Genomic DNA, 18,046 nt, shown 5'->3' with positions numbered 1-18,046 from the left:
CATGGGGATGTGATTCAACATGGTGGGTCTGGTTCCGGTGCTGCTACTTAGTAATGGGAGTGTGGCTCTCTCACACATATGCTTATCTCACCAGAAAGGATGTCAACCTTTCTGTTTAGGCCCTAGTTGCTCATATTCAAGGACAATATGAAAAGTTCCACTCTGTGTCTCTTCTGGCCCTGAATCTCAATTACATTATTGCAGATATAGCTCCATGATTAAAAAGCTTCTAGAAGTCATTTGGTCCCCAAACAGAATAGAAAATACTAACTAGTACTCTAGATATCTACATTAGAAACCAAAGATTTTAATGTGATTTCTGCTGATTTATTTTATCTTGACACATCTTATTTAACAAATTTTAAAGCAACCACCTTTGGTGAATGGAAAGGGATCGTGGTTTACTGTTGAAGCATTAGCACTCAACCTAATTCTTAGCTCCAACAAATCTTGAACTGGAAATAAATCTTGAAGATGAAAAGATTTCTTGAGAACTATAGTCATTTCAAAACCTATTAGAAAGGAGAAAAATTAGAGAGCCAGACGAATTTCCCTCCTCCTGGACTCATTTTACCTGGGAGCAGATTATGCTGCTCGCCAAGGTAAGTGTCTGGCGCCACACTCACAGCACAGCAGAGTCAGGCTTAAGCCTCATAGACTTTCAGAGGTCATCAAGGTTAGTCCCAGTCCTAAATGAAAATGATGATTACAGCTAAACAACAAAGCCACCAAATTATCAGTGAAAATTATAAATGACAGAGTATAGATTGATGGCAATATAGCACTGGAAAGTAGGAATAATGGGGACATTGAAGACTCCAGGGAAGATAACTCCTACCCAATGACACAGAAAGGTTTGCTGCACATGGGACAGTAACCAGAAGTGGCAGAAAGATCAACAGGAGGAGGATCAAGAGTTTGGGGTGAAGTCTTGACTCCCATGAAGTAGGGCCAGCATTGGCCTGACACTCAGCTTTCCCATTCCAAGCGGCCACAGAGAGGACAGGACAAAATAGTGATCCCAACCATGATTGCCCGTCATAAAATATTATTTTAATTTATTTCAATTAATTTATTTCGAGGATATTACTTTCACTAAAAGATATAAGCAGGTTGAATGTGTATATATACACACTCTTCACCTCCAATGCACTCACACACGGGAAACAGACTGAGAAAACACTGCCTCAGTCTCCTCTTGCTGCAGTTAAAGCTTTCCCCTTAACTGGTGTTAGGCAGTTACCATTTCACTGCGAGGAAGCCGGCCATTCAAAACAAAGAATTTTGCTGTTTTTACTTCCCTGGTGACTCTCCTATTCTGCCAGACTCTATGGTGTGGAAGAACGAATACCAGGACACAGTGGCAGCTTCCTCCTATCAGTGTCCGTCTCTAAAACCAGGGCTGGCCATTCCTGTTTTTAAAATATTGCAGTAGTTCTGTCCTTGCTGCCTCCTGAGGGCCGCTCACAGCTCTCTGTCTCCTCCCCTGGGTCTCTCCAGATCTCCCCACAATGAAGAAATTAAGAGGATGATTTCTGACAGAGCAGAGAACTTCCAGAAACTACACTCACATTGGTCAAGCACCACGTGTCATACTAATAGTTGCATATAAAAATAACTCCTCTACCTAAGACATATCCGGCCAATCCTGACTCCCAACTGTGTGTCCATCTAAGCCAAACCAAGACTCTTGAGGCATATTTGAAGCCTAGAACAGAAATCTCAGGGAAATAATTTAGACTGCAAAACTAGTTCAGATATCTAGTATTGTAGAGAGTTCTTAGGATACAGCCAATTTGTGCCCAAGAGCTATTTGCAAATTTATAGTTATTTTTTCAGTCAGTTAGTTTGAGAACGGAAATGGGAGCTAAGTACATAAATTAGATCATTAATTTGCAATAAATATAAATTATGCTAATTCTAAGAATGGAACATAAATTATGTATATATAATATAAGGAATACACGTAAGGCTCTATTAGCAAAAGAAAGGCATCTTGACTTATTGTGTTGTAGAAAACCCATGTATATTCATTCAGTAGATTTTAACAGTTTTGATATGTGCATGAAAATATAGGATAAACATGAACTGCCTACTGATGTTCTAACAAATCTATATTCATTCCAAATGGAAATTAGGATATACTTTGCATTATTTGAGTTAATTACATGACATTCCTTATGAATAATGATGTGTTATTCCATTCATTACTTCTAATTATGTTCCGTTACAAGTGCAAGGCTGGCAACACCATAACCAGCCTTTTCCTATTGCTCACAAACTGATGGCTTGCATGGAAAGCAGGTCAAAAATATGCCCAGAATATAATGAAAAGAGTTCAGATATTGTTAACCATGACAGTTTAAAATTACCTGAGGAAACTTTCATGTAGAAATAAACAGAAATGGGGAATGCCTTTCCATGTTACAGGATATTCATTTTTGCAATTAATATGAGAATTATTCAAAGGGTTATTTTAATACATATAATTATCATCCTACCATTTGCTAGAGCTGGAGAGAGAGCATCCCAAATGTGGTCCTTCACGCCCCCCCCCCCCAACTCGCACACACACCAGCAGAATTATATTCTGTAAGAGATTGGCAGATGGTAAAGATATCTTTTTCTGGATGTAAAAGTGATTCTGTAGGCTTTGTGCAATTCTAAGAGAATACAGGAAACCTCCTAAAAGCTCTCATTAAAAAGCCAGCTGGACTTTCCTCCTCAAATGCATAACCATGGTCAGGCCAGCTCATCTCACCCCACTCACAGCAGGACCTGAAGCTAGAAGGTAAATCCTATAATGGAGAAGCAGTCAAGGTCAAAGGAAAACAGTCACAACTAAGTAATTAAGCACAGGGGCCAAGTGAACCACAAGACCACCACTAGCCAGTATCCTCACCAACCAATAGGCTACAAGGAACCAGGGAGAGACGGTGGACAACAGGAAGGGCCCTGGCTGAGGTCTAGAGACCAATATGTACATGCCTCAGGCACACTGTTTCATGGGTCAGTCACCTTTATTTGAAGGGGCCAGGGCAAAATGTATAAAATCCATACATTTTTCTCCATCCAATTTCAAATGTTCCTTGCACACACACAAAGCATCTATTAATCCCTTCATGTCAGGTGCCAACAATCCATCAGTCTGTCTATAATAAAAATAAAGACGCCAGTCTCAGCTCCAAGAATGAAAAATAAACTTGGGAGAGGAAGAGCCTTGGCAAGAGGGCTCCTCTTTCTCCTCTGTTACCTATGACAGTTACTGCCCACTGACCCTGCATGCAGCCTCAGAATCCTACTCAACACTGTGAGCTCACTACCAACGGAAGAGATGGCATTTGAGATAAAACAGATTTGCTCTCTGTGCGGTAATTCCTCAGATGACAAGTCGAGATAGATGACAGTCACACAAGGTTTGCCTTGCAATGGGGGTTGGCAGTATCCTCTGTGGCAGGTTCTGGACACTGAAAAAAGATGTCAGTCAATTTAGTGAATGATGAAAGCATCCAAGAGCTTCCTGTGTTCCTCCTGACCAATGCCATCAAAAACTGGTTCTAGCTGGAAGCAATGTACTCTAATAACCCAAAGGTAGGGGCACATTTATATGGAAACCTTTCCCATAGAAACAGCATAAGAACTCTCTGAACAATCACTGCTACATGCAGATCTTTTGAACACAATAATCTGCCATATAAAGTCAAGAAAAATATGACCACAAGAAAACCAACTTTCCCCATTAGAGCTCAGGACAAAGGACGCACGATCGGCTTTGAATATCTCTCCAAGAGTATTTTAAGCTAGCTAATATACAATAGGCTTACACAGGGTGAAAAAAAAAAAAAAAAAAAGGCATATGCTTAGGGACATTTTAAGAGCAAAAAAATCTATCTTTAGTAATAAAGATATTAAAATAGTGCTTGCAGTCACTTTATTTGTACAGGGAGGTTTAAAAAGAAGCTCTTTAGAGAAATGAAAGATCATCAGATCGCTAATAACTGCAGTTTCCTGAACAATTAAAGAAATTCACAAAATTACAACCTACTCAGGAAATGACAAATATTTCTGATTTTTACGGAAGGACTAAAAGGGCACTTTTATCTATAGCATCTATTCCATAAGAAGCACTGTTATGTAATGAAGCTATTTTTATTATCTGTTCTTTATTTCAAGAGTATTCAATATGGCAATGGTCTGAAAACAGAGAAAATTTAACACTGCTTGGTAAGGTAAAATTTTGTGTTAAAAGGCATTTGCCAGATTTTTCTTTTCTATCTATTGAAGTTGGACCTTAGAACACAATTTCCCTTGTACCAAACTTTTGTTTCTAATATGTCAGCAGAAATGTCCGTTAAGTTACGTAGTCTAATTCTTCACAAATACACTTTGTAAGGCTGTCCTCAATGCATTATCCTCACGTGGCTTGGCCCTGATAACATTCTGTGTGCGATGCTCCTGCTTGGAAAAATCTGCTCTTTTTAACAACTGATTCAATAAACAGTTGACAAATGATTTGTATAATATAGTATGGCCAGCAAGCAAGGTTTGTCTCTGTCATTACACAACACATTCGACCCATCTGCAAACGTGGCCGTGTTCCCCTTACATTAGAGTTCTGTATGCCATTCTGAATAGCAATCCGAAGATCAATACACTGTCTGCTGAAAACAACAGGACATAACAAATGAATAATTTTATTTACAATAAAAGCTCCAGTCCCCAAATGGATTCCACTAATGTTCAAATTCATTTTTCATGCTGAACCCAAGATGAGAGGTAGACACAGCCCAATGCAAGGGGAGGGGAGTAAAGTATTAACTATATTGGCTCAAATTTTTTCAAGCCACGAACAATAGTTGGGCTGCACCAAGGTACACGAATAAAACGTTCGCCGCCGAATTCTGAAGATGCAATCTCCAAAATGCTTCTGTTCTCTCACCAAGACTCGCTGAAAAGCATTTTCCAGTCACAAGAAATTAATGGATTAAAGATATTCTGACATATGCTTCCACAGTGTTGCACCACAGAAGCCAAAGCCTATTCAATAGGCTTTAAACACTGTTTGCAATGAGCAGGAGTGTTTGCTTTAGGTGGGGACAAGGAGGGATTGTGGCTCTTTTGAGAATGAAGCAAATAGTCTTGCTTCAAAAGCATATCTGCAGTCCCTGATCTGACAGTTTTTTTTCCTCCTCAGAAAGGTATAAAAAAGTCAGTGAGCAAAGTCAAAAGAAAAAAAGGGTTGAAGAGGGGGGAGCAAAATGTGAGAACACAAGTTCAAAGATGACATTTACAAGTCTCTCTTGAACGGCACACTCCCCAAAGGCCACCTGAATACTCTTGTTAAAAAGAGATCATCAAAGATACAAAATAGAATTTTCTGGTTCACATAAGATAGCAATATACTGCCCTTAAAATACAGACTTGTCCACTGGCCAATTAACATGCAAAAACTGAAAAGAAATGGAAAAGAATCTTTTCCCATCTGCCATCGATTCATTCACTGCATTTACACTTAACTCAGCACACTCAGAAAAGTAAACAGGATTGTAACTGACAGAGCATGTAGGGAAAGTTGGGAAAATACAGCTTGAATGAGACACTAAAACATCTGGAATAAAATGGTGACTAGACATGGCTTTGTGCATGGAAAGACTGAAAAAGCAGGATTTCAGTCTTAACTGAAACTATCCACATGCTCCTGATGTTTACAGATTCACTTTAAATTCAGTCAACATAATACTTTTGGGTACTAAGAAAACGAGAACGTGCTAAGAGTAGGTTTTGCCCCCACCCCTTCTCAGGAACTAACGATTCAGTGCAGAGACAGCCAGGAATGAACACAGTTGTGGTCTCATGCAGCCTGGGATCAGTGTTTGGCAGGATGCCTGGAACAGAGGAGCTCAGTAATAAACGTTGAGTGAATCAACATGACAATAAGGAACCAAGTGTCACACAAAGGATGGGATATTTTTTTTCCTAAGAGGGCAGGACAGGTATCAATGCACTTTAGCTGAAATGAAAAGGATGGGAAGGATCTCAAGGTGAAGAGAGAGGTAGGGTAAAGGATAGGGAAAAAAACAGGTATAGGGAAATACAACACTTGTTTAAGGAAATATTTGGAAAACGGGGAGGTTGAGTCAAGATAATGAAAATCTTTTAAAAGGATACTAATGAATTTGGACTTTATCCTCAAATTAAAGGAGATTCATTATATTCATCAGTAGTTTGTTTGCAAAAGAACAGGAGAGTGGTAGCATCAGAGCTGTGGTTTAGAGTGAGGTGTAGGCTGGGCTGGGGAAGTCCAGGGGTAGAGATGGTACAAGAAGCTAGATGACCTAGAAGACCCACAGCAAGGGGCTTACCTAGGACAGGTAGGGTAGAGCACTCAGGGATTAAAGCCCACTGCAGCCATCTCCCCATTTATTTTATGAAATATTAGTGGGCAGAGCCATCCACAGCTTCAATTCCCAAATCTCGGGACAAAAGAATATCGCTTTCTACAAGCGAATGAGTAACTTATTAAGATTCTTCTCACAGGTGTCACCTAACAGAGTACTAAGGTAAAGTAAAATATAAAGTTTCAGAATCATCATATAAAAAGGATTGCCTGAATCCATTTATCCATTGGCCCTGAAACCACTTGTTATAAAAATTTTATTTTATTTTTTATACAGCAGGTTCTTATTCGGTATCTATTTTATACATATTAGTGTATATATGTCAATCCCAGTCTCCCAGTTCTTCCCACCACCCCTCCCCCTGCCTTCCCCCCTTGGTGTCCATACGTTTGTTCTCTACATCTGTGTCTCTATTTCTGCCTTAGTAAACCAGTTCAACTGTACTGTTTCTCTAGATTCCACATATATGCATTAATATATGATATTTGTTTTTCTCTTTCTGACTTACTTCACTCTGTATGACAGTCTCTAGGTCCATCCACATCTCTACAAATGACCCAGTTTCATTCCTTTTTTATGGCTTATATTCCATTGTATATAGGTACCACAACTTCTTTATCCATTCATCTGTCAATGGGCATTTAGGTTGCTTCCATGACTTGGCTATCATAAATAGTGCTGCAATGAATATTTGGGTGCATGTGTCTTTTTCAATTATGGTTTTCTCTGGGTGTATGTCCAGGAGTGGGATTGCTGGGTCATGCCCTGAAACCACTTTAAACACTGTAGATGTAAAACAGTTTTATAGAGTATACCGATTACAAAAAAGTTCAAGTTCTCACTGTTCTCATCCCCAGAAAGGGCCGAGTCCTTCTTGCTACCTTCCGAACACACTGAGGTTTGTTAATTTTAATACCAGATTGACCAGGACTCATTTCCAAAATGACAATCCCAGTGCCGTCTGAAACAAAACTAGTCATCATTCACTAACTGTTCACTAATCACTACGAACATTTTCCTTGAAGCAGACACCTCAACTTTACTTGAGTTCAAACACATATATGACCCATGTCTTATGCATCACACTTTCAGAGTTGGTTAAAAAGACCGTGAAAAATCAAGTTTCTTACTATCAAGAAACAAGTTAAAATATCACAAAGCAACGTTCATTCCATTATTAACCATTTTTTTTAAAGTGCAACTCTGCAACTTCATATTCTTTCAGTCCAAGGCATTAAGATGTGTTCATCTCAGTTCACATTTTCACCCCAAGTTCCCTCAGTTCTCTGACAAAAGTCAGTTAAAAATGGCACCCAATGAGAGATGGCATTTAAACAATATTCTTTCGACATTAGAATTCTCAGACTTTTTGCTTAAAAAAATATTCCTCAAAGGAAAAAGGCAACCACAAACTTGCAACAATATCAAATGAGAAAATAAAATTCTTCTGTTATTTCAAGAACTTCAAAGTCTTTTAGAAAAACTCAATATAATATTGGTATACAACTTAAAAATTGCTGTTTTTTTATCCTTTCTAAATCATTCTAGATTTTTTACTTCAATAAACAGAAGAATGTAATTTTCTAATCTTGTATACTTATAATTTTAAATATTCTTATAAACTTAAAAGAAGAGTTAAGTATTATCAAGAAAATGTATATATTATTTACTAGTTTATTGCTATCATCATTAGTTTTGTAGATTTACAAAATTTAGGTTAAAATTTCCATTCAAGGAATTTGGGAGTCTACCACAGAAATCACAATTATCTTTTGGTGCATGTTTTGTTAGTTGTATTTTTTTCAGTGTACAATAGTTACATGGCCGAGAAAGAAGATTATTCATAAAGTTTTCAAGCATTTTGAAAAATCCCATTGGAAAAAATATAAGTTACACTGGAAAAAATTTTGACACATTTTTAGATTCAGAATAACTGAGAAATCTATTTCAAAGTAGAATCATGCCTCAATGTGGACATGATCATTATCTTCAAATATAAAATTTTATACTTTGCTGCCCTCTGCATAGTAAATTAAATTAGGGGGGAAAAAGAAAAAAAAAATTCTGAGGAGTCAATACAAATGTCATATGCATACAGTCACGAGGGATCATTTCAATAACATAAACATAACTCTCCAGAGCATTTCACCAAATCCTGCTTCTCCCACTGCAAAGAATGAAGCTTCTACTGAAACTGATGGTCAGATGGAAATAAAATACTCTACCATCAATGGCACTGGACAATGATCTAGAAGCTGGGATGTTTTCCAAGAGAAAATGTCATCTCAGACCCTAACATGAAAAAAATATTTTGTAAGTATATTTATGTGTTTGAATTTAATTAAAATTCATAGCTTGAATGATCTCCAAGAGGTAAACAAACCAAGTCAGTCTCAAATCTTCATATAATTTTCACATAACCTTACTTCCACATCACAAGAGGGCCACCCAATCTCTATCTTACTATTAAAATTCACAATTGATAACTGAAAACAAAGTGCTCAGGATATTCATTGGATCCATTTTAGAAGCACCTATTTATTTACACAGCTACGACAGTGAAAAGGTCAAGCAAAAAATCACCTCCAAAGCCACGGTTGCTAAGCAACTCTTTTCAGAAGTTCTGCAACAGTGATCAAGCATATTACTGGTGCCACCAACTGGATTCAGAATAAATGTGAATAACGTCTTACCTGGTTTCTCCAAGGTGGAGGAGGGAGGATCCTTGCTTAGCTTTTCGGACAGATCCTCGAGGCCAATCCTGTATTTATTTTGGTCTGTTAGAATCAGAGGCTTTCTAATTTTTCTCTCTTTTAAATAAAAAAAAGAAAAAAAGGATACGTCCAGGTACCACAGGTTTCCTGTTCACCAGGGCGAAGGACAGTTCTGTTTTGAGAAACACCACAGAGGGCTTGATGACATGTTGGCCAAATCTGAATGACATTTCCTCACGGTTTGAATTCTGGAAAAGAAGATGATGTAGAAAATGGACAATTACAAAATTCAGTTGAGAAACTCAGATTATATACCACTTTAAAGAAAACAAAGTCCATTACTACAGATTCTTAGTTGTAAAGAAGACATCATTGAAGCTGTTCCCCATTTAATGTCCACTAAGATGTATTCTGGGTAAGTTCTCCTAAAATATTCCACTCTCTCTATGCTGGTTGGATTTACAGTTTTCAAGCAAAAGCTTGTATGTGTCTTCTTCAACCCCTCTGCACTTTGGGGAGCCACCTTAACTCAAATCCACTAGGTCAATCTGTCAGGTCTTTTTTTTTTTTTTTTTTTTTTTTTTTTTTTTTTTTTTTTGTGCTAGGCGGGCCTCTCACTGTTGTGGCCTCTCCCGTTGCGGAGCACAGGCTCAGCGGCCATGGCTCACTGGCCTAGCCGCTCCGCGGCATGTGGGATCTTCCCGGACCAGGGCACGAACCCGTGTCCCCTGCATCGGCAGGCGGACTCTCAACCACTGCGCCACCAGGGAAGCCCCTGTCAGGTATTATTTTTAACCATCTGTTTCATCATCTTCGCTAAACTGAAAATTTTCATGGTTAAGCACTGATTATAAACCTTCTCATTCTTAAAGAGGTACCTGTGGGGCCTCCCTTTTCTCAAATGGTTTTATCTTCGTTTATATAAAAGCAATTTAGAAAAATATAAACACTGTTTGACCTTGTGTACAATTACAAAAGCATGTGGGTACTGCCAGAGAACTATAATAAAATTTCAAAAATTAAAGCGAAAAAAATTGAGGAAAAAGAAGGGACAAAATAGAGTTCGAGATGAAAACAATTCCTGGTTGATGCAGACGTATTATGCAGCAAGGTATGTGAAATGTTGCATACCCTCTTTTCTGGAGAAAGCCATGGGTTGGGGTAGTGGGGAGAAGACAAGGGAAAGCAAGGTTTGACACTTGGCATCTAGGGTACCAAGGAATGATTTTCCATCAGTTGATGCCCATACATGACAAAGTTACTTTCTGAATGACTAAAACGCACCTTTCTTGGGAAATCGCTTCATTTTTCTAATTCACGAACCGCCCTACTACAAAACTGATCAAAACTGAACCGAGGGGGGAGCGAGAAGATGGCGGAAGAGTAAGACGCGGAGATCAACTTCCTCCTCACAGATACATCAGAAATACATCTACACGTGGAACTTCTCCTATAGAACACCCACCGAACGCTGGCAGAAGACCCCAGACCTCCCAAAAGGCAAAAAACTCCCCACGTAGCTGGGTAGGGCAAAAGAAAAAAGAATAAACAGAGACAAAAGAATAGGGACGGGACCTGCACCAGTGGGAGGGAGCCGTGAAGGAGGAAAGGTTCCCACACACTAGAAGCTCCTTCGCGGGCAGAGACTGCGGGTGGCGGAGGGGGGAAGCTTCGAAGCCGCGGAGGAGAGCGCAGCAACAGGGTGCGGAGGGCAAAGCGGAGAGATTCCCGCAGAGAATCGGTGCCGAGCAGCACTCACCAGCCCGAGAGGCTTGTCTGCTCACCTGCCAGGGCGGGCGGGGCTGGGAGCTGAGCCTTGGGCTTCAGTCGGATCCCAGGGAAAGGTCTGAAGTTGGCAGAGTGAAAACAGCCTGAAGGGGTTAGTGCGCCACGGCTGGCCGGGAGGGAGTCCGGTTGAAGTCTGGAGCTGCCGAAGAGGCAAGAGACCTTTTCTTCCCTCTTTGCCTCCTGGTGCGTGAGGAGAGGGGTTTAAGCGCGCCGCTTAAAGGAGCTCCAGAAACGGGCGCAGAGCTACCGAAGAGACAAGAGACTTTTTCTTGCCTCTTCGCTTCCTGGGGCGCGAGGAGAGGGGATTAAGGGCGCCGTGTAAAGGAGTTCCAGAAACGGGCGCGAGCCTCGGCTGTCGGCACGGACAACAGAGACGGGTGTGGGACGCTAGGGTTGCTACTGCTGCCACCAAGAGGCCTGTGTGTGAGCGCAGGTCACTCTCCACACCGGTTCTCCCGGGAGCCCGTGCAGCCCGCCACTGCCGGGGTTCCGGGATCCAGGGACAGCTTCCCCGGGAAAACGCACGGTGCGCGTCGGGCCGGTGCAGCGTCACGCCGGCCTCTGACGTCACAGGCTCGCCCCGCATCCGTGCCCCTCCCTCCCTCCCGGCCTGTGCCAGAGCCCCCGAATCAGCTGCTCCTTTAACCCTGTCCTGTCTGAGCGAAGAGCAGACGCCCTCGGATGACCTACACGCAGAGGCGGGGCCAATTCCAAAGCTGAACCCCAGGAGCTATACGAACAAAGAGGAGAGGGGGAGGTCTCTCCCAGCAGCCTCAGAAGAAGCGGATTAAAGCTCCACAGTCAATTTGAAGTGCCCTGCATCTGTGGAAAACCTGAATAGACAGAGAAATATCCCAAGTTGAGGAGATGGACTTTGGGAGTAAGATATACTACTATTTTCCCCTTTTTTCTTTTTGTGAGTGTGTATGTATGTGCTGCTGTGTGAGATTTTGTCTGTATAGCTTTGTTTTCACCATTTGTCCTAGGGTTAGACCAACCCGTTTTTGTTTTTTTTTTTTTATTTTTCTTTAACAGAAAATTTTCTTCTTAATAATTATTTTTAATTTTAATAACTATATTTTATCGTACTTTATTTTGTCTTCTCCCTTTCTTTCTTCCTTTCTTCCCTCCTTTCTTTCCTACTTCCCTCCTTCCTTCCTTCCTTCCTTCCTTCCTTTCTTCCTCCCCCCCTTCCTTTCTTCCTTCCTTTCTTTCCTTGCTATTTTTTTCTCCCTTTTATTTTGAGCCGTGTGGATTAAAGGCTCTTGGCACTCCAGCCAGGTGTCAAGGCAGTGTCTCTGAGGTGGGAGATCCAACCTCAGGACACTGGTCCACAAGAGACCTCCCAGCTCCACGCAATATCAAATGGTGAAAACCTCCCAGAGATCTCCATCTCAACACCAAGACCCAGCTTCACTCAAGGACCAGCAACGAACAGTGCTGGACACCCTATGCCCAACAAAGAGCAAGACAGGTCTACAGCCCCATCCATTAGCAGAGAAGCTGCCTAAAATCATAATAAGGCTACCAACATCCCCATACACACCACCAGACGTGGACCTGCCCACCAGAAAGACAAGATCCAGCCTCATCCACCAGAACAGAGGCACTAGTCCCCCCAACCAGGAAACCTGCTCAACCCACTGAACCAACCTCAGCCACTGGGGACAGCCACCAAAGATAGATAGAACTACGAACCTGCAGCCTGCAAAAGAGAGACCCCAAACACAGTAAGATAAGCAAAATGAGAAGACAGAAAAACACAGAGCAGATGAAGGAGCAAGATAAAAACACACCAGACCTAACAAATGAAGGGGTAATAGCCAGTCTACCTGAAAAAGAATTCAGAATAATGATAGTAAAGATGATTCAAAATCTTTGAAATAGAATAGACAAATTACAAGAAACAGTTAACAAGGACCTAGAAGAAATAAAGAGGAAGCAAGCAATGATGAGCAACACAATAAATGAAATGAAAAATACTCTAGATGGGATCAGATCAGTAGCAGAATAACTGAGGCAGAAGGACGGATAAGTGACCTTGAAGATAAAATAGTGGAAATAACTACTACAGAGCAGAAGAAAGAAAAAAGAATGAAAAGATCTGAGGACAGTCTCAGAGACCTCTGGGACAACATTAAATGCACCAACATTCGAATTATAGGGGTCCCAGAAGAAGAAGAGAAAAAGAAAGGGACTGAGAAAATATTTGAAGAGATTATAGTGGAAAACTTCCCTAATATAGGAAAGGAAATACTCAATCAAGTCCAGGAAGCACAGAGAGTCCCATACAGGATAAACCCAAGGATAAACATGCCAAGACACATAATAATCAAACTGTCAAAAATTAAATACAAAGAAAACATATTAAAAGCAGCAAGGGAAAAACAAATAACACACAAGGGAATCCCCATGAGGTGAACAGCTGATCTTTCAGCAGAAACTCTAGAAGCCAGAAGGGAGTGGCAGGACATATTTAAAGTGATGAAGGAAAAAAACCTACAACCAAGATTACTCTACCCAGCAAGGATCTCATTCAGATTTGATGGAAAAATTAAAACCTTTACAGACAAGCAAAAGCTGAGAGAGTTCAGCACCACCAAACCAGCTTTACAGCAAATGCTAAAGGAACTTCTCTAAGCAAGAAACACAAAAGAAGGAAAAGACCTACAAGAACAACCGGAAACAATTAAGTACATGGTAATAGGAACACACATATCAATAATTACCTTAAATGTAAATGGATTAAATGCTCCCACCAAAAGACACAGACTGGCTGAATGGATACAAAACCAGGACCCATATATATGCTGTCTACAAGAGACCCACTTCAGACCTAGGGACACTTACAGACTGAAAGTGAGGGGATGGAAAAAGATATTCCATGCAAATGGAAATCAGAAGAAAGCTGGAGTAGCAATTCTCGTATCAGACAAAATAGACTTTAAAATAAAAACTATAAGAGACAAAGAAGGACACTACATAATGATCAAGGGATCGATCCATGAAGAAGATATAACAATTATAAATATTTATGCACCCAACATAGGAGCAGCTCAACACACAAGGCAAATACTAACAGCCATAAAAGGGGAAATCGACAGTAACACATGCATGCTAGGGGACTATAACATCCCACTGTCACCAATGGACAGATCATCCAAAATGAAAATAAATAAGGAAACACAAGCTTTAAATGATACATTACACAAGATGGATTTACTTGATATTTATAAGACATTCCACCCAAAAACAACAGAGTACACATTTTTCTCAAGTGCCCATGGAACATTCTCCAGGATAGATCATATCTTGGGTCACAAATCTAGCCTTGGCAAATTTAAGAAAATTGAAATCGTATCAAGTATCTTTTCTGACCACAACACTATGAAACTAGATATCAATTACAGGAAAAGATCTGTAAAAAATACAAACACATGCAGGCTAAACAATACACTACTTAATAACGAAGTGATCACTGAAGAAATCAAAGAGGAAAACAAAAAGTACTTAGAAACAAATGACAATGGAGACACGACGACCCAAAACCTATGGGATACAGCAAAAGCAGTTCTAGGAGGGAAGTTTATAGCAATACAATCATATGCTAACAAACAGGAAACATCTCGAATAAACAACCTAACTTTGCACCTAAAGCAATTAGAGAAGGAAGAACAAAAAAACCCCAAATTTAGCAGAAGGAAAGAAATCATAAAGATCAGATCAGAAATAAATGAAAAAGAAATGAAGGAAACAATAGCAAAGATCAATAAAAGTAAAAGCTGGTTCTTTGAGAAGATAAATAAAATTGATAAACCATTAGCCAGACTCATCAAGAAAAAAAGGGAGAAGACTCAAATCAATAGAATTAGAAATAAAAAAGGAGATGTAACAACTGACACTGCAGAAATACAAAAGATTATTAGAGATTACTACAAGCAACTCTATGCCAATAAAATGGACAACCTGGAAGAAATGGACAAATTCTTAGAAATGCACAAGCTGCCAAGACTGAACCAGGAAGAAATAGAAAATATGAACAGACCAATCACAAGCACTGAAATTGAAACTGTGATTAAAAATCTTCCAACAAACAAAAGCCCAGGACCAGATGGCTTCACAGGAGAATTCTATCAAACATTTAGAGAAGAGCTAACACCTATCCTTCTCAAACTCTTCCAAAAGATAGCTGAGGGAGGAACACTCCCAAACTCAGTCTATGAGGCCACCATCACCCAGATACCAAAACCAGACAAAGACGTCACAAAGAAAGAAAACTACAGGCCAATATCACTGATGAACATAGATGCAAAAATCCTCAACAAAATACTAGCAAACAGAATCCAACAGCACATTAAAAGGATCATACACCATGATCAAGTGGGGTTTATTCCAAGAATGCAAGGATTCTTCAATATATGCAAATCAATCAACGTGATACACCATATCAACAAACTGAAGGAGAAAAACCATATGATCATCTCAATAGATGCAGAGAAAGCTTTTGACAAAATTCAACACCCATTTATGATAAAAACCCTGCAGAAAGTAGGCATAGAGGAAACTTTCCTCAACATAATAAAGGCCATATATGACAAACCCACAGCCAGCATTGTTCTCAATGGTGAAAAACTGAAACCATTTCCACTAAGGTCAGGAACAAGACAAGGTTGCCCATTTTCACCACTCTTATTCAACCTAGTTTTGGAAGTTCTAGCCACAGCAATCAGAGAAAAAAAAGAAATAAAAGGAATCCAAATAGGAAAAGAAGTAAAGCTGTCACTGTTTGCAGATGACATGATACTATACATAGGGAATACTAAGGATGCTACCAGAAAACTACTAGAGCTAATCAATGAATTTGGTAAAGTAGCAAGATACAAAATTAATGCACAGAAATCTCTGCATTCTTATACACTAAGGTTGAAAAATCTGATAGGGAAATTAAGAAAACACTCCCATTTACCATTGCAACAAAAAGAATAAAATATCTAGGAATAAACCTACCTAAGGAGACAAAAGACTTGTATGCAGAAAACTGTAAGACACTGATGAAAGAAATTAAAGATGATACAAATAGGTGGAGAAATATACCATGTTCTTGGATTGAAAGAATCAACATTGTGAAAATGACTCTACTACCCAAAGCAATCTACAGATTCAATGCAATCCCTATCAAATTACCACTGGCATTTTTTTACAGAACTAGAACAAAAAAATTCACAATTTGTATGGAAACACAAAAGACCCCGAATAGCCAAAGCATTGTTGAGAACGAAAAATGGAGCTGGAGGAATCAGGCTCCCTGACTTCAGACTCTACTACAAGGCCACAGTAATCAAGACAATATGGTACTGGCACAAAAACAGAAATATCGATCAATGGAACAGGATAGAAAGCCCAGAGATAAGCCCACACACATATGGTCACCTTATCTTTGATAAAGGAGGGAAGGATATACAGTGGAGAAAAGAAAGCCTCTTCAATAAGTGGTGCTGGGAAAACTGGACAGCTACCTGTAAAAGTATGAAATGAGAACACTCCCTAACACCACACACAAAAATAAACTCGAAATGGGTTAAAGACCTAAATGTAAGGCCAGACACTATCAAACTCTTAGAGGAACACATAGGCAGAACACTCTATGACATCAATCACAGCAAGATCCTTTTTGACCCATCTCCTAGAGAAATGGAAATAAAAACAAAAATAAACAAATGGAACCTAATGAAACTTAAAAGCTTTTGCACAGCAAAGGATACCATAAACAAGACCAAAAGACAACCCTCAGAATGGGAGAAAATAGTTGCAAATGAAGCAACTGACAAAGGATTAATCTCCAAAATTTATAAGCAACTCATGCAGCTCAATAACAAAAAAACAAACAACCCAATCCAGAAATGGGCAGAAGAACTAAATAGACATTTCTGCAAAGAAGATATACAGATTGCCAACAAACACATGAATCTGAATGCTCAACATCATTAATCATTAGAGAAATGCAAATCAAAACTACAATGAGATATCATCTCACACCGGTCAGAATGGCCATCATCAAAAACTCTTGAAACAATAAATGCTGGAGAGGGTGTGGAGAAAAGGGAACCCTCTTGCACTGCTGGTGGGAATGTAAATTGATACAGCCACTATGGAGAACAGTATGGAGGTTCCTTAAAAAACTACAAATAGAACTACCATATGACCCCGCAATCCCACTACTAGGCATATACCCTGAGAAAACCATAATTCAAAAAGAGTCACGTACCAAGATGTTCATTGCAGCTCTATTTACGATAGCCAGGACATGGAAGCAACCTAAGTGTACACCAACAGATGAATGGATAAAGAAGATGTGGTACATATATACAATGGAATATTACTCAGCCATAAAAAGAAATGAAACTGAGTTATTTGTAATGAGGTGAATAGACCTGGAGTCTGTCATACAGAGTGAAGTAAGTCAGAAGAAGAAAAACAAATACCGTATGCTAACACATATATATGGAATCTAAGAAAAAAAAAATGTCATGAAGAGATTAGTGGTAGGACAGGAATAAAACACAGACCTACTAGAGCATGGACTTGAGGATATGGGGAGGGGGAAGGGTAAGCTGTGACGATGTGAGAGAGTGGCAGGGACATATACAGACTACCAAATGTAAATTAGAGAGCTAGTGGGAAGCTGCTGCATAGCACAGGGAGTTCACCTCTGTGCTTTGTGACCACCTAGAGGGGTGGGATAGGGAGGGTGGGAGGGAGGGTGACGCAAGAGGGAAGAGATATGGGAACATATGTATATATATAACTGATTCACTTTGTTGTAAAGGAAAAACTAACACACTATTGTAAAACAGTTATACTCAAATAAAGATGTTAAAAAAAAGAAAAGAAAAGAAAAGAAAACTGAACCCCTCATGGGAAAATAGAAATCAGACTACAAAAAGGATGACATCAGAAAATGGAGGACCATTTTATAAAGCATACCAATAAATGTGCAATTGTTTAATGATGCTAATATTCTCAATGACCCAAAAGATACACAGGGCTATGCAAAATTCATCTACTTTAGAAGCACTGAAATAGCTGGAACTTAACACATTTCAGGTACAAAGGAAGAGTATGGAAGTTTTGCCTCACTGACACAAA

At 39.6% G+C, this 18,046-nt stretch overlaps 1 protein-coding gene across 17 annotated transcripts in view; it reads right to left on the bottom strand.

Moving 5' to 3' along the window:
• FHIT (fragile histidine triad diadenosine triphosphatase) overlaps nucleotides 1-18,046 on the bottom strand; it is a 1,470,752-nt gene that overhangs the window by 776,869 nt on the left and 675,837 nt on the right. For all 17 annotated transcript variants that reach the window (XM_067043100.1, XM_067043103.1, XM_059078075.2 and 14 more), the window contains one exon: nucleotides 9,240-9,360. In XM_067043100.1, the coding sequence (XP_066899201.1) occupies nucleotides 9,240-9,342 (103 nt within the window). In that variant the 5' untranslated portion in view covers nucleotides 9,343-9,360. The remainder of the gene's footprint in view (nucleotides 1-9,239; nucleotides 9,361-18,046) is intronic.

The sequence above is a fragment of the Kogia breviceps genome, chromosome 10, assembly GCF_026419965.1.
Source record: "Kogia breviceps isolate mKogBre1 chromosome 10, mKogBre1 haplotype 1, whole genome shotgun sequence".
NCBI classification, from domain to species: domain Eukaryota; kingdom Metazoa; phylum Chordata; class Mammalia; order Artiodactyla; family Physeteridae; genus Kogia; species Kogia breviceps.
This window is presented reverse-complemented; position numbering and strand designations above follow the sequence as displayed.